A 26,965-nucleotide genomic window follows, 5' to 3' on the forward strand; every position below is an offset into this window, starting at 1 on the left:
GTTCCTTTTGGAACTTTTACCGATCTTATTTCTAGGAATGCTGCAAGAATTTCTTCTCGGAGTCCCCCACGAGATCTTTCTACAAATCCTCCAGCTTTTTTTCAATCCTCCAAGAGTTTTCAGAAATGGCTGGGAATCTTCTAGTAGTTCATGGAGAAATCCCTAGATCAAATTTCTTGATCCCAAACAGTTGGGAGGAAAACGTTGCCTCTGGACCCAAAAGGAAGCTTCTGAAAAATTTCCTGAAGAAACATCCAGAAGAAATTCTTAAAGGAGTCTGGAGGAATTCACAAAAGACAATCTTTAAAAGCAACATTTTGGGGAAATTCAACAATTCTGAGGGGACCCTACATGGTATTTCTGCAGTAATCCACCGTTCCTAGAATAATTTTAAGAAAGATTGTTTTGGATGAATTCCTAGATGGCTTTCAAGGCCTTTTTGGAGGAATCCTGAGCAGGTAACCTGCTGTGAAATTCCTAAGCAATTTGAAAAGGCATTTTTAAGTAATCAACGGATTGTATTCTTTAGTGAAGGTCTCAGATAAAATCTCTGTATGAATCTCCTGAAAGTAGTTCGTGGAGGAAAATAGATGGAATGTATGGATAATTATCCAGAAGTATTTTGTGAAGGAATGTCCAAACAGATCTCCTAGAGAAATCCCCAGAAGTTGTCCGAACTGAAAAGGCCGTAGCACATATTTGAATGGAATATCGCGTTTCATTCAAAATTGCCGCCTCTAATATGCGTATATCTCCTATCAATTCCTCTCTGAAGCCACCACCAAACTTCATGTAGTTGGATAGAAGAAAAAACTGCCACAAAAAACAAAATTCTTCAAACTGCTTAGCATTCGTCCTTTCAAGTCCTCTATGGAGCCACCATACAAATTTCGTTACAAACTCATAAGTTAATAACCGAGAACTGCAGATTTTTTTTCTCCGGAAATGATTAAAGGTGAAAATATGACGAATCCGCACCTCGAATTTTCAAGACAAAAAATCTGAAGAACCAAATGGCGGATTATTCTGAAAAGCTCATCGATTGTTCACTATTAGCGAGTGACCAATTGATCAACTTTTCAGCGCGGTATGATATTAGGTTGTTCAGATTGTGTTTTTAAAATTCGGAGGTGTGTCTTCGTCGCATCTTCTCCTTAACTGATTGACGGAAGACCTTTCCACAGCAGTGGTCTGTCCGCGTTATTGGTGATGGTGGTGGTAATAATGAAAAAAAAAACATCAATCAGCTGTGGTGGTATGGTGGTGGCAGTGGTTGTCGGTGAAAATTTCAAGAAAGCCATTTGACTATGTTGGTGATCACTGTTCACTACGGAAGCAATTTCTCTCGCGTTTCATAGAATTTTTGGAAGAATCCCTAGAAGGCAACCTGCAAGGGATTCTTGAAGGAATTTAAAAAGGCAGTTTTGAAGTACATAATCTACAGATAGTTCACATACGACATACAAAATTGCCGCCTCTAATATGCGTACATATACTACCAATTCCTCTTTGGAGCCACCATACATCATGTAGTTGGATTGGAGTAAAATAACATGCAAAAAAGACATATTGAAATTCTTAAAACTGCTTAGCAGAGATGCATTTTGAACGCTCGTGATCTGTGAGTGTATCGAAATTGTCCCCTTATAGCTCTCAAGAGCATGTCCGAAATTTTCAACACAATCTGTTAATTTTGAACACGGAGCGGTGTTCAAAATTAACAGGTCAGACGGTCCCAAGTAACTATTGTGCTGAAGCCTTATTGTATGCAGATATACGGTGCATTCAGAACAATCAAAGTATTGAATCAAAGCATGAACATTTAAGGTTGATTTAAAGTGGAAATGGCAATTATGCGACTGAACTAGGATTATACCAGTATAATCTTAATTTGATTCTATAATTGCCCATTTCCACTTTGAAACAACCTTAAATTTGCGTATAAAGTAATATTTGATCTAAATACACCGTATATCTGCATGCAACAAGGCTTCAGCACCGTGGTTACTTGGAGTTGTCCCCACAGTCAGTGTGGGGCCCACGCACTTTGCCGCAATTGCACGGATGTCTTTCAAACAGTTTACTAAATCAACAGGCTCTCACCTGTTCTCACATTCAAAACCTTGAACCAACAGTCAACTCTCTGACCATTTTCACCTCCAAATTCCATTTTTCAGTTTGGCACTAGATGTAGCATTTGCAGGAAGAATAGCTGTATGACACATAAGGTTGCATTTTTTTTTTGCTATCAGCTGCTACTAGCTACTATGATCAGGCACCTGAGAAGTTTAAACATGGTTACGGCTCACGTGAGCACAGCTTTTGAATAGAACATGGACTCTGGAGTATAGTAAATAAAGTTCGATGAATTGTGAAAAAAATATTCAAAAAGGAATAGATGAAGTCTTAAAATTAACCTAGAAATTTAGTCGAAATTATTTAATCTCTAAAAAAATTCTTCCATAATTTTGTTTGATCTTCTTGAAATTTTCTTAAAAATTTGAAACACCCACAAATGATTATTCGATTGATTTTCCTAAATCTACTGTAGTATAAAAAGGATTTAAATAAATTTCTCAAGGAATTTCTCAGGAAACGTGTTTTTCCTACAATGAGATTCCATAATATTAAAATTGTTCTGCGTTCCACTAATTAATTATCAATATTGTTCAACGTTTTCATAATTTTACAATTATGGCATACCTAATTTACTTCATAAAAAAAACTCTAAAAATCATTCTTGATTTTCTTAATTTTGGTGTTTTATTCTGAAATTCCATTAGGACCTGAAATTTCATAGTAATACATTCAAAATGAAGCTCTCAACAGCTTTTTCATGTAACTCTACCTTAAATGTAGTTCTACCAGAAGAATCCAGCAACTCTAATTAGGAATTGATAAGAATATTACTTAAATTAGCACAAAGTTATCTTTAAATTACTCAACATGGTCCATCATCTTTTTCATAATGTGGCAACACACTTGAAAGTTCGAAAGTGAAGAAAAGACGAACCAGCCAAAGGCTGAAAGTATCTATAATGTAGCTAAATCAATCGATCAGTTCCAAAATTTAGAAGCAAAATTTTAGAATACAATACATTCAGTAGTTTCATTAAAAATTACAGTTTCCGGAGAAAAAAATCTGCAGTTGGCAGTTACTTTTTTATGGTGGCTTCAGAGAGGACTTGGAAGGAAATTCTAATTAATTTAAAAAATTTCATGTTTTTTTAAATTCTGCACAATTTTTCAGAGATTGCTAGGCCTACTTTCAAGCGGCGGCAGCTAATGTGCTGTATTGAAAGGATGGCATTTGTTCATCACTTTTACGATGCAACTGATGGATGGCGAAAATGATGTGATATTAGAAGATTTTTTTCTGTGAACTGGTATACTAAACAAATGTCACAAACCCGAAGAAATTTCTGAAAAACCTAAAAAAATGCTGAAGGAATGTGATCGAAAGAAAACAGAATATACTCCTAGCAAAATGTGCAGAAAAATGCGAAGAGAATCACGGGAGAAACTCTGGGAAGAATTCCAATAGAAATTCAAGAAGAGATTCCCGAAGGTGTTCAAAGCTAAGTCCTCGATAGGTTTCCTGAAGAATTCTTGAATGACTCTAAAAAGATGATACTAAACCCCAGAAATCTGGGGATTACAGATGTCCTTCAGAATTCAGTGGCACCCATTTGAATATCTGGTTGTCAATTCCGCCCATTTTTTTTTTTGCAATTGCTTATTTTGTGGAATAATTTACAAATTTCCGTTGAGTATTAGAATTTTCAATCGGAATCCAAGTATAATTTCACTTTCAGAAGTAATCTCTGAAACAATCCACCAAAAAATCATAGTAAATATTACTTTTTTCGATAGGCTTTTATACCACCAAAGGCGTGTAGCATATAAATATATGATTTTTTTTCACCATTCGTCCAGAAAATATTGCCTTGTACGAACACGAAATCAGGGAACTGCACGTAAGTAAATGAATGTCCTACACTTTGGTTTTCCGTTATGTATCTAGATTCTGTTTTGATTGTTTCGTGTATCTAAACTCGTTTTTTTTTGTTTGGATGCCTTTTTACTACAATTCTATTCTACTGCACTCCTATTTGTTCACCCGATTCCTATCTCGTGCATACCTTCTATTTCTCTCGAGCACTCAGCGCACTAGTACTCCTACCCAGATGCCTCTCGCAGATGCCTTTTTGTTTCGTTTCGAAGAAAAATCTCGTTCATAAACATTCACCCGAATTTGTACAGAGGAAGATTTTCTTATTTCAGTTTGTGGGATTGTGTTTCGATCCGGAAATACCACCTTACACATTCTTACTGTTTACGCTCGCACCCAATAAGCTCCTCCGCTCGGTCCTCCTCCAGTGGTCGCTGGCACTGTCTTGTGGTATGATACTCCACCACCACCAGCTCCACCAGGTCGACCCTCCGCTTCCATCAGGGCAGCCCGTGTCACAATCTTCCGGGAGAAGATGTCCCCGCCACCTCCTCCTCCAGCAGTGAGGCCGCGATCCAGATCGCGATTGTATACGACGACAGTGTTGCTGTTGCTGTTGTGCTCGGTCCGGGGAGCCGCCGCTGGGCCAATTTCATCTCGGATCGTGATTGTGCCATATTTTAAACTGCTTACTCACAACAATATGCACTAAAAGTGTCAAATAAAACAATAAAATACTGGCGCACGATAGGACCGGTCGACCGGGCGCTGCGTTGTGTTGCATCGCCGCCGGATGTTCACCTGGAATAGAGCGAGCGAAAAAAGGACAATGGTTATCACACGTGGGTTGCAAAACAACGGGAACAAGTTACGGGAGATTTTTTGGAATAAATTGGATTTAATATCGGGAACGATCAGTGGAATTTAGAGATGGATGTTTTTAGATTGGTTGTTACAATCCGGGATAGTTGTTCTACCATCCGAGGTGGTAGCATTTTTTTCGACTGAAAAGTTTGTAGAGTTTGAGCGAACCCTGTTTTCTAGAACATCATTTGGTCGGCGTTCAGTCAGAGTGGACTACGCGATATCTCGAGCAGGTAAAGATAAGCTGAGGAATTCGTTAAACCTGAACTTTTCGACGTTATTTTGATGCATATGTGTCATCACATAACAGAATAATAGTATTTCTGAAAATGATACTAGAGATTTAAAATTTCAATTATGTTCTTGCAGGACATTATATCGAATTCATTGAAAAACAGATGGTCCGGTCTGACTTAAAGCTGGCCATTTGTGATTACGCAATTTACGGTCAGATCGGTGTTACTTGCTGCATAGTTTTCAATTAGTGAATTAAGTATTAATACAATTATTAACGCAAAATCAAAACTGTTTGAAGATGTTTCTTCAACGGAGATATGCCCCTTGGAAGTTACACACTTAGATAGTAAAGCTGGACTGGGTGATTCTTTTACTGAGCTCATTATGTTTCATCTTGGGCTGAAAGTTTCTTAAATAAAGACAAATCAATCAACATATCAATGTTTCATCTTTTGAGATTTCAACAGCAGATTTAATTCGATACGTTCGGATTCGATTGTCTTATCTGATACTTAAGTTACTGAACTAAACAGTAATCATCGATTACCAAATCCAGCGAGTTAAATTTGCTATTGAAAAAGATGAAAAAAAAAAAAACACAGAACTGGAACATCAGAATCAAAGAGTTCATGTTGTAGTGAGAAATTGTTACATTAAATGCAGAAAGCAACATTGTCATTATTGTTCCGCGATGGTTAAACATTGGCTCCGTGCTGGTGACGCATAGCCAACAAAAAAAAAACATCAAACATCAAACGCGTCAAGCGTTTCTCATCATCTGAGCGCCTGGCTTTTCATTTCTTGAAATAGGTTGTGCTAAAAAATTAAAGGGAATTATGTTTAAGGGCCCATCCATTAAGTACGCACGATCCTAGGGGGAGGGGGAGTGAAAGTGTGACAAGCAATGTATTAAGTATGGGAAAAACCCGTACGAAGAGGGGAGAGGGGAGGGGGGTTCCGAAAATTCCCAATTTCAGCGTGACGTACTTAATGGATGCTCCCTAATATGTATTTTGTACCAATTTACAGGTTCTAAAAGAACAGATTCAACAAGATTCAAACAGATGCAATGAAAGAGAAATAGAGTTATGAAAAAAGAGTGTTCATGGTGTGGGCTCAGATACAGTTTGACTTTCTATTCTACCGAATTAAAATCTGTTCTGTGGCTTAGCTGGATAAACCACCTGACCAACAAATACGGAGTCATTGCGAACCTCATTCGATGGCTGTCGCACTCTTATTCCCATGACAGCCTTGCGAATGCATGGTTCGTGACAGCCCACAGAATATGGCTCATGCGACACATATCATCGCTGTCGGTAAATGCTCACAACTTCTGCTTTCGTTGTGCGATTTTTTTTACAAATTCAATCCAACCAACAAATTTATGTAGGGAATCGCGCCACTTCGGCGGTGGCTTCTATATTCGTCTGTTTTCCGCTATAACTCAGTCAAATTTGAACCAATTGACACAATTTTTGGATTGCGGTGAGATAGGTATAGTATCTACCCGTGTACAACATTTCAAGTCAACTGGTTCAAAATTGACTGAGTTATAGTGGAAAATAGACGAATATAGAAGCCACCGCCTAAGTGGCGCGATACCCTACCTTCCAATTGCAAATTGTTTAGAAGGTTTCCAGAAATTGTATGGCTCGATTACGGGCTGGCATTTAATGGTAATGGGAGAAAAAATCAACAGCTTACAACAAATGGGTTATCACAATGAACCAACAAATGGCCGCAGTGGGTTTGCGAAAGAAGAAGATGCAGCAATTCCTCAAAGAATTTCTTTCAAGAATTATTTCAAGTTTTTCTAAATCTTTCTTTCTTTATTCTTTCAAAAAAAAAAATCGGAAAATACATATGATTCTCCATAGTAATTCTGACCATTACCATTGCTTGTCGTTGTAAACATAAAAAAAATCTTCACGGGTTCCGCTGAGACTTGTTCTATGGAATATTTGGTTATGGTTTGGTTATTGGTTTGTATTAAGATTTTCCAGATGAATCTTTTGGAAATCTGGAAAGAAATCTTTTAGAAATTCTGTAAAACATTTGACCAAAACTGTATTTACAACTGCTGTCGATTGCATTTGAAGCATTAGGTAGGAATCCTACCGTAGGATGCATTCTGTAGCTGCAACGAACGAATCACAAATAAGGGGTGAGGGGATTAGAAGCAAAGCGGTGTAAGTGACAAAAAAGTGACAAAAGATAGCGTTTAAAGTTTTTCGCCAATTTTTTATTCCATACAAAATGTATGAAGTTTCAAAAAGGGCCCAATTTTCTCCTTTTTTTTGTAATTGTTTTTATCATCGTAAAAATTATCTTAAGAAAGCTGCTAAAAGCTTGAAATCTGAAGAATTTTTTGATACGCTCTGCTCAAAATCAACAACAGGATCACTTACACCCCTTTGCATCTGGATCCCTCAAATATTGTACATATAAGGCGCGTAAATTGGGGGAGCGCTATTTGGGAATAAGTGTGTAAATCGGGGGGCGCAAATTGAGTTTGGCGCAAATAAGTGAGCGTAAATTGGGGTTTTAGTGTATATTGTTTATTACGAAATTCTTCTGGACCATCGAAGAATCCGCTAGGAACAGGTTTTCAAAACTAGGTACTAAATCTCACCCAAATTTCATCAGAAATAATATCTGTAAGATCGTGACCATTTAATTAGTGCTTAGTACGTCTTCGACAGAAATTCTGCTAGATGTACACGCAGAAAAATAAATTGTAAAAACAATTAAATTCTAGTTCAAATCAACAGATTTTTCAGTTTACTATAGTGACAAACTGATTTCTATTTTAAACTGAACTGTTCTATTGTTTGATTGTCTTTTGTCGAAATTTTTGACAGTTTGTTAAAACACACAGAGATATGGTTTTTTCAACATGAAATAATGGATTGATTCAAACGACTGCACTTTTGCCACTAACAAACCGGGAATGTGATTATGTTGGTGACAGCAGCAACTGCGGCAGCTCGGAAATCTATTTTTAGATCGTCGGTAAGCGGATGGGGAGAAGAACGACTAAAAAAAAGACAAAAAAGGCGAAACCGATCAACTTTTTGTGGATGCTGTCGTGAGTACTTGCGTGTAATCCATCACGGCCAAAGCTGCACTTGGAAGTTGGCGTGATGGATTTGCTACACCTTCTTCGTTGTGGCGATGTTGGGGTCAGCATTTTATAGATGTGTGAGTGCTTTCGGACCATGTTTATGGTTTTTATTTTGTTGAAACAAATGAAATTTTTGACATTATATGAAATGATGGTAATCGATTGTTTTTATCGACAAACTCTAAATGAGAACAATTAAATATAACTTTGGAACAAGTAAATTCTCAGTTTGACAATCAACCATGCGTTTTATTGTTTTAAACAAGTGCCATTTTTCTGCGTGTAGTCAGAAACTCCCTTGAAGAATTCCCCAAAATACACTCCAGAAATCTCTCTAGAAAAAAAAAACAGATTTAACTAGAAATTTGGAAAAAATCTCAAATGGATCGAAGGAAAATTTCAAAAAATGTATGGGATGTGGTACACCCCATGTACACTAATGACTCGTAACTGAACTAATTATCGTAACTGAAAGGTCTCAGTGAAAGATGAAAATGTCAATATGGGAGAAAAAATATATAATAAAAAAGTTTTAAGGACAAACGTCTTGAAATCGCGTTTCAGTAGTGCATCAGAACTTCAAACGCACAAATCTCAAGAAGCAAGCTTCACACAACAGTGTATTTTATTATTCTGTTCTTGCTCACTTGTAATAAGCTTAAAATAAGAAGATCAGGCGCGGTGGTGAGTAGGTGCCAAAGTCAGCCATTGTGGCGGCCATTTTGGGATTTTAACAAGTCTGTCCTTAAGGTTTTGTTTGGTATTACACTAAAGCCCCTTTTTATGCACATGGATGGGGGAGCATAAATTAAAAACGTGCATAAATTAAAGAAAGTTAAGTTTGAGCTTAAATTAGAGAATTGCGAGAACAAAGGGAGTTTCCAGAAAGATCCCAGAAGTACCAAAGAAGGGGGTTGCAAGTGGCTTCAATGGCGTTTCGGGGGGTTGTTTCAGAGAAATTTAGGAGATTTTTTAAGAACGTTCTGTCAGGATTTGTTAAAATACCATAACGCTCCGTGATTACGGGGAATTCAGGGGCATTCAATAGTATTAAGGGGATTTCAGAGACGTTTCAAGGGGATTTAGGGGCAGTTCAGGGGATCTCAGGAACCTTTGAATGTCGTTGCAAGAGATTTGAGGGGCGTTTCAAGATATTTCAGAGTTATTACAGCCTAAAAGAAAAAAAAATGAGAAGCTCTGAAATCTCCCATGTTTAGGGCAGGAAATCATCTCGATGATTTACCGAATATGCCTAAAAATACATGATTTGCTCAATTACCGTGCTATCTTCCACTACCAAATTCATCCTTATCAAAAACGATGGGGTCTTTTATTTTTGTGATCATATGTATATACAAGCGTAAGCAGCACAGTCAATTTTTATCGGTCTATTTTCAGTACGACTGTCATGGTAAAATCAGAGCGAGTTACTCATGGTTTCCACATTTCAGCGCCCCATATACTGGTACGACTTTAAGGAAATGACTTCACTATTGCGCCTAATTGTAAATTATTCCAGAAAAAAAGGAATTCAATCCAACGATTTTTTCAGGGATTCCTCCAAACGTTCAAAAAAATACAATACTAGGAGACATTTTTTCACAAAAATTGGGTGATTATTCTAGAAACTTAAAAAAAATCTCGATTACTTTTTTCTTGGAAATGTGTTTGCAGTTCCTCCTGCAGACGTTTCCTCTTGATATTTTTCTGAGAATTAAGAAGGTATCTTTAAGTGTTTCTTCCGGCAGTCTCCTCAGTATTATAGGCATTGATTCCGATATTTTCCAGAAATAACTTTAGAAATTGATTCAGGTTTTTTTTTTCAAAAGTCACCTTCAGGAGTACATATTTGAGATTGTTTGAGATAATTTCTCAGAGATTACCTGAGTATATCTTTTAAGGGATTTCATTTTTTTCTGTAACTTTAGCTGAAAGATTATTCTTGCTGGAATTCCTTTCAAGAGTTTGACACGAATTCTTCTTAACATTTCTAGAAAATTCTCCAGGATTACCTCCAGGGACACCGTCAGAGATTCCTTTGGGCATTCTTTCAGGATAGATAAAAAACCTACATTGTCGGAGATGAACCAGCCTCGGGCTGAAAGTCTCGATAATAAAGATAAAAAATCTACAATGTTAACGAAAACAGGTTCAGGCAGGTTTTCTTAGAAAGATTTTTACTGAAATTTCTCTAAGTATTCCTTAAGAATGTATTCCTCTCCATAAATTTCACTGCAAATGTCTACAATGATTCCTCCATACAATCTTTCTCATATTCCTTGGAATATGGTCAAGGGTTTCTCAAGAAATAACCCAAAAGATTATTCTTAAAACTTATAAACTGATACGGGTTCCCTTGAAATCATTAGATTCCTACGAAATTCCTCCTAGTATTCTTTAAGGGATTCTACAGGATTTTTTTTCAATTATGTACTGCTACATAGGTCCCAGTTTCTATTTTTATATTTTTTTAATAAATTCCTCCAGATTTTTTTCCAGAAATTTTAATTTAGTATTTCTCCGATAATTTTTCTAGAAATTTCTCAAAAGATTCTTCAAGGAATTTCTCCAACGATTTTTTCAGGGATTCCTCCAAACGTTTAAAAAAAACAATACTAGGAGACATTTTTCACCAAAAATTGGGTGATTATTCTAGAAACTTAAAAAATAAAAATCTCGATTACTTTTTCCTTGGAATTTTATTTGCAGTTCCTCCTCCAGCTATTTCCTCTTGATATTTTTCTGAGAATTTAGGAGGTATTTTTAAGTGTTTCTCCCGACATTCTTCTCAGTATTATCATAGGCATTGATACCGATATTTTCCAGAAATAACTTTAGAAATTGATTCAGATTTTTTTTTTCCAAAGTCATCTTCAGGAGTATTTAAGGAATTGTTTGAGACAATTTCTCAGAGATCTCCTAAGAATATCTTACAAGGGATTGTTTGTTAAATTCTCCAGAAATTGTTTGTGAAATTTCTGGAAAAACTTTTGGAACTGGAGAAGTAAATGACAAAAAACTTCATGTATCTCTATGAGGATCTCCTAAGACATGCAAGCAGATATTTCTAAAGGAACTACAGCAACAGTTGAGGTCGAAATACGTATCTGTCAAAGGATGCAAATTCTTAGTGGAATTCAAAGGAACAGTACTTAACGCGATTTTCTTTTTATTTACAGATATTCCCCTAACAAGCCCAGGTTAATCATCATCAACAATTTATCCCTAGGGGCTGTCCATAAACCACGTGGTCATTTTTTTGGGACTTTTCAACCCCCCCCCCGCGTGGTCATTAGTCCATACAAAAAATTTTATTTGTCCATACAAAATGATCATTGGCCGAACCCCCCCCCCCCCCCCCCCCCTCATGACCACGTGGTTTATGGACAGCCCCCTATAGGAATTTCTGCAGGAAGCACTGAAAACATTTCTCAAATAATGCCTAGAGAAATCCTGGGAAGAATTCCCGAAGACATTTTTGTTGGGGTCTCCCGTTAGACTAGTGGTTCAGACTATGGAACGCCAATTCGGAGACGATGGGTTCGATTCCCATTCCGGTCGGGAAAATTTTATCGATTCCCTGGGCATAGTGTATCATTGTACTTACCTCACAATGTACAAATTCATGCAATGGCAGGCAAAGAAAGCCCTTCAATTAATAAATGTGGAAGTGCTCAAAGAACACTAAGTTGAAGCGAAGCAGGCCATGTCTCAGTGCGGACGTAGAGCCAATGAGCCATAAAAAAAAGACACTACACCGTCTTCAGCCAGAAGCTGCACAGACTGAACATTAAACATACACGAGACAACGGACAACACACATAACACCCAGTGGCCCAATGGAGAATTTTCCGTTTGACGAAAAGTTTTCCCCGACTGGAGCGGGAATCGAACCCGTACTCCGAGGCTTACGAAACGCCTAGACGACTGACGCCGCTAACCGCACGGCCACGAAGCCCACATGTACCCAAACATGTGGCTTAATATGGAAAACTTAAATGCATATTTGTAAGGTTCCATTGTGTATTTCGTTATATCCTTCACGTATTACACCATTTATTCGGTGATTTTCTCGGCAATTTATTTTTTGAAGTTCCTCCGTGGATTTCTCCAATAATTCCTCCAGGTTTTTCTCCAGCCATTGCTTGGGATTTATTCGGGCCTTTCTTCAGGATTTCTTAAGGATTTATTTTCCAAAGGTTTTCACAACAATTCCTGCAGAAATAACTCCAAAATCTATTCCTGAGAATGGAATTTTTCAAAAAAAAAAAAACCATGGATACTTGCAAAAGGGTTCTTCAATTCCTTCAGGTACTATTTCAGAAATTCCTTATTTTTTTTATTATTCAGTGATTCTTTAAATCATTCATGTTTTTTTTTTAATTTTTCGCAGGATGTTTTTAGAAATACAGTCAGGTTTTTTTACGCGGGAGAAATTTGAGAACTTCAGAGGCCATTTTCTCAATGCCTACTTTTTACATATGGGACTGACTTGCGATTCACGGTAGAGTAGGTATGTGATTTTTTTGAGGTTTTCTGCAGAGGTACCCCCAGGAGTTCTTCCAAGTATTCCTTCAAAAAGTCCTCCAGAAATATATAGACATTTTTTTTTCAAGAACTCCACCAGTACCATTGATTGTGACTTATGCCAAAAAAAAAATCAAAAATTTTTTTCAGAAAATTCTCTACAGATGCTTCTTGAATGCTCTCCAAAAAAATTCTCAACCTTGGAATTATTATTAATTTTCCTATACATTTTGGTGTATCTCTAGGCACTCTCTTGGGTATCATTCAAGTGATAACTTCAGAATTATTTCAGTAATTTTTGTGCAAGAATTACTCCAAATTTCTTTCAAAAGTTTCTTCTAAGAATTCCCAAAGGCATCTCCAGGAGTTTTTGAGGGAATTCTCGAAGCAATTCTCCAAATTTTTTATAGAAATTTATTCAGGCATTGCTTAGATTTTTCAATGAAATTCCTGGAAAATGTCAGAAAAACCCCTGGAGAAATATCTGAACAAATTCAACAAAGATTTCCATGGTGATCTCCAAAACTATCCCAGGATATATTGTTGGTGGAACCGCAGGAACAATTAAAAAAAAATCTTGTAAGAATTTCTTCAGGAATTACTGCAGGAATTTCTCAAAAAAATCTTCAAGAAATCCTGGGAAGAATTTCCGAAACCTGTAGGATATGCAAGGATGTCTTAAAATAAATTTCTTAAAATCTCTATAGAAGAACATTTGAAGAAATCGCTTGCTGAAATCATTGATTAAATCCCTGAAGTTTTGAAAAAAATCTTCATAGATAAAAATATCTTCTCAAAAGAATTTAAACAGAAATCCCAGCAGGAATTTTTGAGCAAAAAGGAAGGAAATTCTGCAGAAATATTCAGTGCAATCCCTGTAGTAATTTTGAGAAGTACTTTTGAATGAATCTTTGGATGAATCTCTGGAAGAATCCCAGAGAAATTCTTAAAGGAATCCTAGGAGGAATTTCTTAACGACTTTCTGGAGAAGTACCTGGAAAAACTTTCCCAGAAACCTGTGATGGGAACTAGAAAACAAAAATTGAAGAATTTATTAGAAAATTTCAGGAGGAATCCATATGATATCCTATGATTCTTAGAGAATTTCTGAAAGAATCTGTGGACGAACACACTGTGGAGTGGAAACACATAGATAAACGTCTACAAAGATCCACAGAAAAAAACTCTAGAGATGTTTCTTAAGAAATTGCCTAGAAATTCCTTGGAAATATTTTTGAATACATTTTCTTCTTTGGAAAAAAATCCGATGATTTTATTCAACAAAACCCTAGAAGAATTGAATTTCTAAGGTAAAGCTGAAATTTCTGGTGAAGTTTCAGAAAAAAATCCACAGAAATCCGAAGTAGTCTATTTACTTCGTTGGGAATCCGCAGAAGAATCCCTTGGACTTGGAATCCTTGGTCAAATTTATTGAAGAATACCATTACGATGTTTAAAAGCCATCTCCAGAGGAACTTCTTTGAAAATTCCTGAAAGAATTTTCAAAGGAATCTTAGTGAGAATTTTTAAGTTATACATATGTGCAAGGTTTTCAAAAAAAAATCCTTGGAAAAAACGTTGAAACCATTTCTGAAGGAATCTATCGACGAATTCCAGAAAAAAAATTCTCGTGTGGATTCCTGTCTAACGAGAATTTTAAAAGAAATTCTGGAATTCTGAAGCAATCCAGCAAGATTATCTAAAAAAATTTCAACGGAAATCCTCGGAATATCTGAAAAGAATTTCTGGTAGATTTTTTAAAGTACCGTGATTTCGGGTGAAATTGATCGACGTGAGGACAATTTTTATTTGTCAAAAATAAAGCTTTGAACTTAAAACAATTTGTAGAAAATGACCATCATTTGGCTCAAGGGTTATTGAATGATGAGTTAACATGTTTTACAGCTAATTAGTCACATATTTCTGTATTAAATTTAATATTTTCCGATACTGCGTGTTTGACGAATTTCAAAGACACTTTCAAACTTTTTTTACTGTAGCTGTATCGCACATGGAATAAATATTCGAATGAATGTTTATAACTGCCAAGTGTTCGCTAAACCCGATTTCGTCATCAAATGTTCTATAAATATTGATATTTGTGCATAAAATTGTACTTTTGCTAAAGTAATGACTCATCTACTATAAAAAATGCATACTTTCAGGCGTTATCTTTAGATGATGATTAACCTGGGCTTGTTAGGGGAATATCTGTAAATAAAAGAAAATCGGGTTAAGTACGGTTCCTTTAAATTCCACTAAGAATTTGCATCCTTTGACAGATACGTATTTCGACCTCAACTGTAAGGTCGTCTTCAAGTACAAGACACTGAAGACGACCTTACAGTTGAGGTCGAAATACGTATCTGTCAAAGGATGCAAATTCTTAGTGGAATTTAAAGGAACCGTACTTAACCCGATTTTCTTTTATTTAGTTATCTTTAGATTTATTAAATTTTTAACTTAAATAATTCAGAATTTACTAAAGCTGTATAAATTTTACAAAGCTTTTCGCATTCTGGGGTGGTTAATTCAGATGGAGAATTTTTTTCAGCACCTACGAAGACATTTCACTGACTGATCAATTTCACCCCGAAACTAAAATTTTAGATTTTATATTTTAAATGATACTTATTACAATAAAATGGTTTGCAGTAAAAGTTTCAACCTCGTTGACTGATGAAACCCGTTGTGATACTTGTTTTAAAGCATTGAGTTTGACCATATCGATAACTATTCAAAAATTGGAAGCCAAAAACTGTGAAAAGTGATCAATTTCACCCGAAATCACGGTACCTAGTCTACAGAGAAACTCAAAAGTAATTCAGGGAAGGTTTTGTAAAAAATACCTTAACTTATTTCTGGGATATTCTCTAGAAACAGAAGTGGTATCCACTAGACCACCAAGACCATCAAGTCCCTAAAAGGAAAACAATCATTAACAAAAACTATCAACGATATGCATTTTTTAGCGTAATAGTCGCTTCTGCTTTAACGGTGTATATAAAATCTATCATCTGGCAAATAAATTGAGATGGATGTTTTTATGATCCCTATATGCAAGCATGGCTCTATGAACACATTGAAAAAGCTGCTGTTGTTCCCCCACCCCAACAATCAACGCCAGGCGGGGTAACACATGCTGACTAAAAACTTTTGCAAATCTAATAAAAAAGTTATTCCACGACCCTTTTATGGCCAATTCCCGGCTGCAGCGCGCAAGTATCGCGCATATTTACATGGCAAAACATTTCCGCTGCCTGGAAGCTTGGTCTCAGCGCTCAACCCTCCTTCCTTCGTGTGGTTGATGGGAACACTTTGGTGGGTTTCATTTCTGAAATAATAAAATCTAACCATTTTTAAAAGCGCTTATTCCCACTCTCATTTGGTTTCGTTGCACGGGTGCCGGCGCTCGGCCCAGCAAAGTCAGGACCACCGAAAAATCTAATATTCCATCCATTTCCGGAACCGAAAGCTTCGTTTATCCTTCGCTGGAGAATCGTCCGAAGAGTCGGAAATGGTACGATAAAGCGATTATCTGCCACTAGAATCCATCCAGTAGTCCCCGGCATAACCTAGTAGAATATCCGGGGCATTTGCCACTGCGCAGCACTGCGCTGCTGCTGCATTGGGGATGAAGAGGACACACGCTTAAGCCGGAGTGTTATTTAAAGAGTACCCATTATTGGCGACAGGAGAGCCATCTACGGCGGCGGCGGGGTGGTGGATTGGATATACTTCTATATTAGGAACCGCTATTCTGCGTCAACTTAGGGCCGTAATCGAGGAGGACGCCACACGAACGACCTAGAGAGGAACTAAATGAGTAGCAAATTTAATCTATTCCATAAAAATAAAATTAACATGAGTTTCATTTTGCGTTCAACAACTTTTGCACACTCGGATGCGAGAGAACGACCATCGTTGACCGCCTGCCTGGCTGCCTGACCTTCTGTCGGAAGTGAGAGGGGACCTGTATGAAATGGATCGTTGTGGCGAAATGATCTATCCATATGTTTTTTACCTGATTTGTTTTAACCCTTTTGAACAAATATCAAAATAGCATTGTTCTTCTGTTGCGTTATCAATAGACACATTCCACGCGTTACGTTTTGCGCGAGAATCAAACTTTTGCTTTCTAAAATGTTTATATTGTTAAATACATTCCAAACCGTATATCAAATGATCAAATTTAATAAGAAGATTCATTTATTTTTTTGTAAATGAACATCGGAACTTTTTTCTTCAAGAAATATCAAGAAATAGAGCGTAACGGGACCCAATCGCAAAAAATGGCAAATTTTAACTTAACGCCAAGAATTAAGCTACTTTCTCGAAACATTTTTTATAGTTTTAAGTACTATTCGAATAATATAAGTAATTGTCTTCATTTTGGTGCAAAAAGAATCAAAATCAACAGCTGGAGCACTAAAATATCGATCAACGAAGTTCAAAAACCGCTGTGTAGAAGTGCGTGGAATTAATCAATAGATATATGGAAATATGTTGCCCATTTTCTGACATATGCCAGTTGATTTTTTGTTATGTCTACTGGGAAACTTTTAATAAGAAGATGCAAAACGTTGCTAATTGACAAATTGGGAGATGAATGGTGGGATTTTAACCCATGACTCCGTATTCGATAGACCAGTGCTTAAACCAATAAAGCTTTGGAACAGGTTACAATTCTGCGGAATAGAAACCCAAACTGACTCCAAGCTCACGCCATGATCACTTCCTTTTTCACAAATCCATCTCTCTTTCGATTTAGATGTCAATTTAAAACACATTCGCGTTTGTGCTCATCAACTAGAGGTGAGAGCGAATGTTTTCGCACTCCACACACCTAGCCACCAAGGAGATGTGTTGCTAGTGGCTAATTCAGTAAGCTTCGAGATCTTCGAAGACTAGGGTACAATTAGATACGTTGGCCCAAACGGAGAAGCAGGTTTTGTCCCAGAAGGGACGTTATGCCAAGAAGAAAAAGCTTATCGTTTCTCGTATTCGTCGATGAACGTTTGCCTCATCGACCATATTATTTGTACGGCTGGGTAGCTCATCGTAACATCCCCTACCTGGCGATGCCTCATGGTTCCTCTCTGGAGCCACCATCATTAATTGCTTCAAATTATTCTTCAGGGAAGTAAGAGCCATATCGCCACGTGGTATCCCTGTAACCGATCAGAAAGTCATAACATAACGATTGATATCAACGTTTGTTATATCGCAGAGGACAGACATCCAAGTGCAACCCGATATGTGTCTAAGAATATTTAAATGGCAAATTTAGTATATATTCGATGAAATTTGTCAGAAAGTAAGTTTACATCATATCATAATGATGACAAAGTCAGTATGTAACAATATGTGTATATGTAAGTTGATTTAATTTATATCAACAGTCGGAGTTATGTTTTATAAATGCAATATATATTACATGTACATTTTAAGATAGAATGTTGTAATGCTACGATGATTGAAAAAAAAAACACAATTTGAATACAGGTCGGACTCGATTATCCGGAGTCGGGTTTGGATGCTTCTCAAACATATATCTGGGGAACGGAATGCTGAAATTTTGACATTTTGTCAAATCAACTTTGATTAGTAATCAGTCAAAATTTCAGCTTCTTACAGCATTCCGCTCGCGAGATATTACTTAGAGAAGCGCCAGAACCCGACTCCGGATAATCGAGTCCGACCTGTATTTGATTTTGTACATTACTTAGAGGCTATATATGGGTAGTGCGCCAAAATGGCATTTCTGGTGGTGATGCTCCGCAGTAGCAAGCACCAGAAATTTCCGATCATTCGTGTGCGTCGGTCGAATAAACTACGCGTGCCGTCGTGTGTGGATTGTAGTGCGCCAAAATGGCATTTCTGGTGGTGATGCTCCGCAGTAGCAAGCACCAGAAATTTCCGATCATTCGTGTGCGTCGGTCGAGTAAACTTCGCGTGCCGTCGTTTATGGATTGTAGTGCGCCAAAATGGCATTTCTGGTGGTGATGCTCCGCAGTAGCAAGCACCAGAAATTTCCGATCATTCGTGTGCGTCGGTCGAGTAAACTTCGCGTGCCGTCGTTTATGGATTGTAGTGCGCCAAAATGGCATTTCTGGTGGTGATGCTCCGCAGTAGCAAGCACCAAAAATTTCCGATCATTCGTGTGTGTCGGTCGAATAAACTACGCGTGCCGTCGTGTGTGGATTGTAGTGCGCCAAAATGGCATTTCTGGTGGTGATGCTCCGCAGTAGCAAGCACCAGAAATTTCCGATCATTCGTGTGCGTCGGTCGAGTAAACTTCGCGTGCCGTCGTTTATGGATTGTAGTGCGCCAAAATGGCATTTCTGGTGGTGATGCTCCGCAGTAGCAAGCACCAAAAATTTCCGATCATTCGTGTGTGTCGGTCGAATAAACTACGCGTGCCGTCGTTTATGGATTGTAGTGCGCCAAAATGGCATTTCTGGTGGTGATGCTCCGCAGTAGCAAGCACCAGAAATTTCCGATCATTCGTGTGCGTCGGTCGAATAAACTACGCGTGCCGTCGTGTGTGGATTGTAGTGCGCCAAAATGGCATTTCTGGTGGTGATGCTCCGCAGTAGCAAGCACCAGAAATTTCCGATCATTCGTGTGCGTCGGTCGAATAAACTACGCGTGCCGTCGTTTATGGATTGTAGTGCGCCAAAATAGCAGAGTGTGTGATAGGATTTCGTCCGGGTGCCGGTGTCGCGCGCTTTTGCTTCGGTCTTTTGTAGCAACACTGTCAGATCACCTGACGTGGGTGATCAGTTGTTTGCTTCTCATATGAAGTGAACAATAGTGCGTCAGCTTGCATGTTCGGTCGTGTCATTTGGCGACTAGCTTCTGCGGTTCGATTCGAAATATTAAGTGACCACCTGACGTGGGTGATCGATTGTTTGCTTTCCGAGTGAAGCAAATAATAGCGTGTTAGATTGCATATTCTGTCGCGTCGTTTGCAGTAAATATCAAGCGACCACCTGATGCGGGTGGTCGATTGTTTGCTTTCCGCGTAAAGCAAACAATAGCGCGGCAACCAGCATGACACGAAGGTCATATTACTTATCAAAGTGAATCCAGACCCAACGATACCTTTCCTACTAACAAACACTCCTTCCTGCAGCCTTTGGTGGAGTCGCAGCGGTAAACGCGGGCCTTCACTTAACAAAGGTTGTTACTAATATTCCTTCCCTCTTCCAACCTGACTGCAAGGACGTGGCCGGCGCCGTTATTGTACCATTAAAGAGAGTCTCTGAAGCGTGCACAGTGAGAATATTGACCACTCCCAGTCAATTATTCAGTTGATTCATTTTGCAACTGTCATTGATTCGGTTCAATCACGGAATAGCAACCATAGATGTGTGCAGTCAGTCTAAGCTAAGCTAAGCTAAGCTAAGCTAAGCTAAGCTACTTAGAGGCTATATATGCATTGCACAATGGTCCGAATCCACGTTTTAGCAGGAAAAAAATCCGTATCTCTGTTTTCGTTAATTTTAGGCGTTTGGTGTCTTCAGAGAAGTTGTTTGCATTTGTTTGTTGCATCTTTTCCAAAAATTTTTGATTAGGGTGGTCCTCGTCCTAACTCAAATCTGGAAAAGATTTTTTTAATTTCAAGTCATACGCGATCGAGTTCTTCAGCAAAGTTGTAGGCAATGCTATTTCGAGCAACTTTGCTGAATACGCCGTTTATCTAGCTCTTAATTTGAACATAGTAGGTCAATTTTAAGTTTTGACTTAGGGTGAGCCACCCAAAAACGGTTTTTTCGCAATAACTTTTTTATTTGATTTTTTTCGAAGATGTGAGTTTCGAAGCATTTGAAGAGCAAGTAATGACGCATATTTGTTATGAACATTGCATGTTGCTAGGTCTTGTCATTCAAAAGTTATGGGCAATTTTGACTTAAAAGACGGTGTAATTGTCTTTTTAAAAACAACGATGTCTTCAAATGCTTATATCTCATGGAGCTGGTAAAATAAAAAAAGTTCTTCAGGCGGCATTTGGAAGGTCACATAAAAAGCCAAATGTGGAGCAAATATTACAAGAACGTTATTTTTTAAATTGGAATAAATCGACTCAAAAAATCCCCTTAAAAATCGAAAAACTACATATAATTCATACAATTTTAAAGATAGAGTCAAACTGTCTTCGGAAAAAATGTGGATTTTTACCATACCTAAAAGTTTCCCATACACGACTTTTTTGTAAAACGTGAAACAAAAGCTTGAAATTGATAATTTGTTTTTAAAGAATATAATCGTTCTGATTTCCTAGAAAAACATAGCATGTACCCTTAAGAATCAAATTATCAATTTCAAGCTTTTGTTTCACGTTTTGCAAAAAACTCGTGTATGGAAAACTTGTAGGCATGGTAAAAACCTACATTTTTTCGGAAGACAGTTTAACTCTATCTTTGAAATTGTATGAGTTATAAGCAGTTTTTTCAATTTTTAAGGGAATTTTTGAAGTCGATTTATTTCAATTTAAAAAATAACGTTCTCGTAAATTTTGCTCCAAATTTGGCTTTATATGTGACCTTCAAATGCCGCTTAAAGAACTTTTTTTATTTTACCAGCTCCTAGAGATATAAGCATTTGAAGACATCGTTGTTTTTAAGTCAAAATAGCCCATAACATTTGAATGACAAGACCTAGCAACGTGCAATGTTCAGAACAAATATTCGTCATTACTTGCTCTTCAAATGCTCCGAAGCTCACATCTTCGAAAAAAATCAAATAAAAAAGTTATTGTGAAAAAACCGTTTTTGGGTGGCTCACCCTAAGTCAAAACTTAAAATTGACCTACTATGTTCAAATCAAGAGCTAGATAAACGGCGTATTCGGCAAAGTTGCTCGAAATAGCATTGCCTACAACTTTGCTGAAGAACTCGATCGCGTATGACTTAAAATTTAAAAGTTCTATTCCAGATTTGAGTTAAGACGCGGACCACCCTAATCAAATTTTTTTGGAAAAGATGCGGCAAACAAATGCAAACAACTTCTCTGAAGACACCAAATGCCTAAAATTAACGAAAACAGAGATACGGATTTTTTTCCTGCTAAAACGTGGATTCGGACCATTGTGCATTGTATAAGGCCTTGGAGTACTTTCGGCGATCACTTCTGGAGATATTTAAAGTATTTCTCTTGTAGTTCTTGTAGCGTTTTCACTAGAAGTTCTTACAGATACCACCCTGAGAGTTTTCTCGAAGATGTTTACTTGAATTGTCACTCATAATCCTCCAGGAAAATATTTAGGTAGTCTTCCAGCAGTTCCAAAAGCGATTCCCCCTGGAGTTTGAATTTCCTTGAGATATTGTGTTTGGAGATTTCTTCACCAATTTCTTCAAGGATGTTTTTAAGAAGGCTTCCGATGATTAATACAGAAAATACTCCACAGATTGGGCCCATATAGCCGAGGCGGTAAACGCACGGGTATTCAGCATGACCATGCTGAGGGTGACGGGTTCGATTCCCGGTCGGTCCAGGATCTTTTCGTAAAGGAAATTTCCTTGACTTCCTTGGGCATAGAGTATCTTCGTGCCTGCCACACGATATACGCATGCAAAATGGTCATTGGCAGAGGAAGCTCTCAGTTAATAACTGTGGAAGTGCTCATAGAACACTAAGCTGAGAAGCAGGCTTTGTCCCAGTGAGGACGTTACGCCAAGAAGAGAGAGAGAGAACTCCACAGATTGCTGTTGCAATTCCATCAATCATTCTTACAGGAATTTTTCCTACGATTCTTTTATTTTTTTTGTCAAGGATTCCGGCAGGATTTTCTGCAAAAAAAAAAAATAACCTTCAGAAATTTCTCCAATCATTCCAGATGATCCTCTAAGGAACTTTTCAGCAATTTCTCTGCATTTTTTTCAAGGATTCCTCCAGGTTTTTTCCGAAGAATTTTGCTTATGATTGATTCAGTAATGCCCCAAAATTGCTTAAAATAATACTCTATATATTACCTTCACATTCCTCCAAAAAATTCAATGTAAATTTCTGCCTCCAGAATTCCTCTAGAGGTTCCTTCATCCTCTTTAAAGAATTCCTATCTCAATTCCTACAAATAATCCATCAGGAATTCCTCCAAGGGTACGCTCAAAAAATCCTCCAAGGATTCTGGTAGATTTGCAACTACTTCTGCAAGAATTTTTGCAGAATTCTGACCTAAAGATTTCATAAAGGATACCTTCATGAAGCCTTTGAGATATTTGTTTAAGTATTTGATTAAATATTCATTCAAGAATCCTTTAAAAAAATACTCACAGGATTTTTTCAGAAATTTCCTAAAGGTTACTGCAGTAATTCTTCCAAGTATTCACACAAGATTTTTTTTTCAAAGATTGTCTATAAATTCCTCCGAGCATTCCTTTAAGAAGCTCCAACCCGAAGGGGTTAGCGCACGAGTATTCATCACGATTATAATGAGGATGACGGATCCGTTTTCCAATCGGTGCAAGAACTTTTCATAATGAAATTTTCCTTGATTTCTTTCTTCGTGCCTGAAGATATACAAATTCAAAAGGAGGAAGGAGCTCGTAGTGGATAACTTTGAAAGTGCTCATGAAACACAGAGCTGGAAAGCAGGTTTTGTCCCAGTTCCTAGGACGTGAGGCCAATTTCTTCAGAAATGCTTGCACCTTATACTTTCAGGTACTCCCCTCAGAGAACTAAATATTCCAAGGACTCCTTCCGGATTTTTCTTATGTTTTCTTTAAATAATTTCTCCAAAGATAACTTAAGAAATACCTCCAGTGGCAACTTCTTTAAGGTTTATTTAAGAAACTCGTCCATTGATTTCCTGAGGTATTTCTCCATAAAACCTTCAGGAATTGTTACAATGATTACTTTAGGAACTTCTAAAAGAATTCTTTCAGATATTCTGTCAAACATTGCTGCAGTCGTTTTTCTTTGCTTTCTTCAGAAATTCCTTTAAGGCACAGCTGCTGATCGCTTCCAGATCGTGATCGCTCTACTATAAGAAGTTATTATGTTAAATGGTAAGTGAGATCGAAAAACACAATACACGGTACTCCCCTCTATATTTGCAATTTAGAGCGCTGTTTTATCTGGATATTCTGGTTAAGTTCTCAGAGTGATCAGGTGAAGTTTTTTTTTCATCCAAATACTTCCCAGGAATTTTGATTGCGATTACGGAATAAACCAAGACAGGAAGTTCAATCAGAACTTACCTTTGGAATTCTTACACGAGTTTCTTCTAAGATTCTTCCACCAGGGATCATTCTGGGATTTTGCGTAGAGTTCTTTCTTGGATAGCTACAGTAAAACCTTACGGTATTCCTTCAGGAACTTTTCTACGAATTTCTTCCGGCAATTCTCCAGGAGTTTCAGGAATCCTAGGATATTCTGATATTCCTAGATGAATGTCTTCCGAGATTCCTTAAATTTTTCCTTCCGAAATTCCGCCATGAGATTCCCCGGAAAGTCACTTCGGAAATTGAATTTAGAGCTTTTTCTAATGTTGCATAATTTGCAATATTCTCAGGTGGAAACCTAAAGGGATCTTTTTTGCGATTCTTTACAAAATTGTGAAATTTCTTAAGCAGTTGTTGTAGGAATTTCCCAAGGAAGTCCAGTAGGGTTTTTTTTTTAATAAACTCATAGAAGAATAGAATTTGAAGTTATGTTCAATAAATTGAATGAAAACTTTAAAAATTGCTGCTTAAGCTTTAAAGAATGTATGAAAATTTGTACATTTTCGCACAGGTTTTAGTTAAATTAATACTAGTAAAAATTAAAAACCGTGAAAAAGTAGTACATTTTTGTTAATTTCTATTGAAATCTAGGACTCTCGGTGGCTGCTATAGCCTCAAATACGGCGATTCAGAAACATCTGTATTGCTACAAATTTTTGATAAAATAATATGCTATCTCTGCTAGGAGTAGAATTCCATAAAATATACTAAAAGTACCTGACAAAAATCTAGAACGAACTTCCGAAGACATTCACGAAGAGTAAGCAGGAATTGGAGTAGGAACTCATAGAAAAATCTGGGAGAAGTTCCAGGAGGATTCTCGGATAACTTTTTGATGGAATCCTGGAAGGAATTCCTAAAAGAATCACGAATGGAATACCAGAAGGAATACCAGAAGGGCTTCCTGAAAAAATCGCGGATAAAATCCCTGGAGAAAGCCCGTAATTAGTTCTTCTTCTTCTTCTTCTTCTTCTTCTTCTTCTTCTTCTTCTTCTTCTTCTTCTTCTTCTTCTTCTTCTTCTTCTTCTTCTTCTTCTTTTTCTTTATGGCTCGAACTAGGACTCGAACTAGGACTTGTCCTGCCTCACTTCAACTTAGTGTCCTTTGAGCATTTACCAGTTATTAATTGAAGGGCTTTCTTTGCCTGCCATTGCATGAATTTGTACGTTATGTGGCAAGTACAATGATACTCTATGCCCAGGGAGTCGAGAAAATTTTCCCGACCGGAACGGGAAACGAGCCCGCCGTCTCCGGATTGGCGATCCATAGCTTAATCACTGGGCTAACTGGAGACCCCTAAATAGTTTCTGGAAGTAAATTCAGAAGAAGTTCTTCTCGGAATCACAAAACAAATTCCTAGAGAAATCCCTAAATGAAACGTTTAGACAAATCAGAATGGATTCCCAAAAAGAACTCCAGGAGGATTCCCAGAAGGAGCACCTGCATAAATCGTAGAAGGAACTACTGTACGAATCTTGGGAAGAATCTAGCATAATTGACCTGGGTGAATCCCACAACGAATTCCTGTAGAAATCTCAAAAGGAAGACCTGGATGAACTCTGAAAGGAGCTTCTGAATGAATCTCAGAAGGAACTCCTAGAGGAAACACTGTAAAAAAAACTTTTAGAGAGATCCTAGAAGAAACTCCTGGAAGATTCACAGGAAGAGCTCCCAGAGACCCCTAAGAAGGAGGAATCCTCATAATGCTGAACCCCTGAAGAAACTCCGTGAGGAATCTCCGAATGCACAACTCGCCATATTGCAGAAGAACTCCTGTTAGAATCACAGAGGAACTTCTGAAGTAATCTCAGGAAAACTGTTACAGAAATATCAGTACTTATGAAAGCGATTTATTCTAAAATCTCAGTGATCATTGAAAGGTTTTTTCATTGAGGAATTCTATGTTTCCTTCAGAATTTTCCTCTGAGATTTCATCAGGTTCATCCAAGATTCTCCCATGAGTTTCTTCTATGATTTCGTCAGGAATACGTTGTACAATTCCTTCAGGAGTTTATTTAATGGCTCCCCCTGGAGTTCCTTTTAGGAAATCTTCCAGGAATTTCTTCCTCGATTGTTCTAGGTATTCCTTTTGTAATAATACCAGAAGTTTCTCCTGTGATTCTTTAAAGAGTTCCTTCTGGGATCCCTTTGCAGGATTCTTTCTTTTGATATTCTGAGCATTCCTCCAGGAGTTCCTCCGCAGATTTCTTTTGGAGTTTTGGATTTCATCAAGATGTTCTTCTTAGATCAATTAGAAGTTTCTTGTGGCATTCCTCTAAACGTTTCATTTGGAATTCCTCTAGAAGTTCCTTCTTTAATCTCCAAGGAGTTTCTTCTGGATATTCTTTTCATGATTTCTTCTTTTGATGATTTCTTCTCCTAAGAATACTCCGGGTGTTGTTTCTGAAATTCATGTAGAAGGATAGCCTAGGACCTTCTCCCATTCATCCAAGAACTACAACTCACGAAATAAAATTCTGCTCAAAATGCAAAGATATTAAGAACTTTCTTGGAAACGCATTTAACCCCGCTCTCCACCACATGGACGGAAGAAAACCAAATACGAATGTTGCCCACTACCATCAGTGCCAGACCATGGCATGGTGGTGGTCGTTTGGTAGGTACTTCTAATGCTCGCATTGAAACCCAGGGTGGGGGCGGACGTGTGTGCCCGATTGTATTCAACCCTTTTTGTCGTGTGAAAACGGAAGAGCCTTGCTCGACAATTTGCTTCAGTTGTTGTGAAGATAAGGGGCAAAAGGTTCTCCGGCTAAATTATGATAATTAAAAACAATACCACTGTGACGACGATGTTGGGAAGTCCAAGTTGACCGGGAAATTTGCTGCTGGTTGAGAACGTTTTAGTCCGATTAAACCGTGGTTGGGTACGAATTGCTTGGACGTTTTATTTTGTTGAACTTCATTCAAGTGAGAATTGAGTACCTACAGTCTTTCTATATTCAGAAAGTTTCCCATCAATTTCCGGAACGGTGCCAATTTATGAGTAATCATTTCCGTCTCCATTGCAAG

At 37.6% G+C, this 26,965-nt stretch overlaps 1 protein-coding gene across 2 annotated transcripts in view; it reads right to left on the reverse strand.

Moving 5' to 3' along the window:
- Positions 1-2,786: 2,786 nt before the first annotated feature.
- The window catches only part of LOC109426679 (zwei Ig domain protein zig-8-like), a 362,720-nt gene continuing 338,541 nt past the window's right edge, over positions 2,787-26,965 (reverse strand). For both annotated transcript variants that reach the window (XM_029869687.2, XM_062853565.1), the window contains exon 10: positions 2,787-4,753. In XM_029869687.2, the coding sequence (XP_029725547.1) occupies positions 4,605-4,753 (149 nt within the window). In that variant the 3' untranslated portion in view covers positions 2,787-4,604. The remainder of the gene's footprint in view (positions 4,754-26,965) is intronic.

This window comes from Aedes albopictus, chromosome 2 (assembly GCF_035046485.1).
Source record: "Aedes albopictus strain Foshan chromosome 2, AalbF5, whole genome shotgun sequence".
Classification (NCBI taxonomy): domain Eukaryota; kingdom Metazoa; phylum Arthropoda; class Insecta; order Diptera; family Culicidae; genus Aedes; species Aedes albopictus.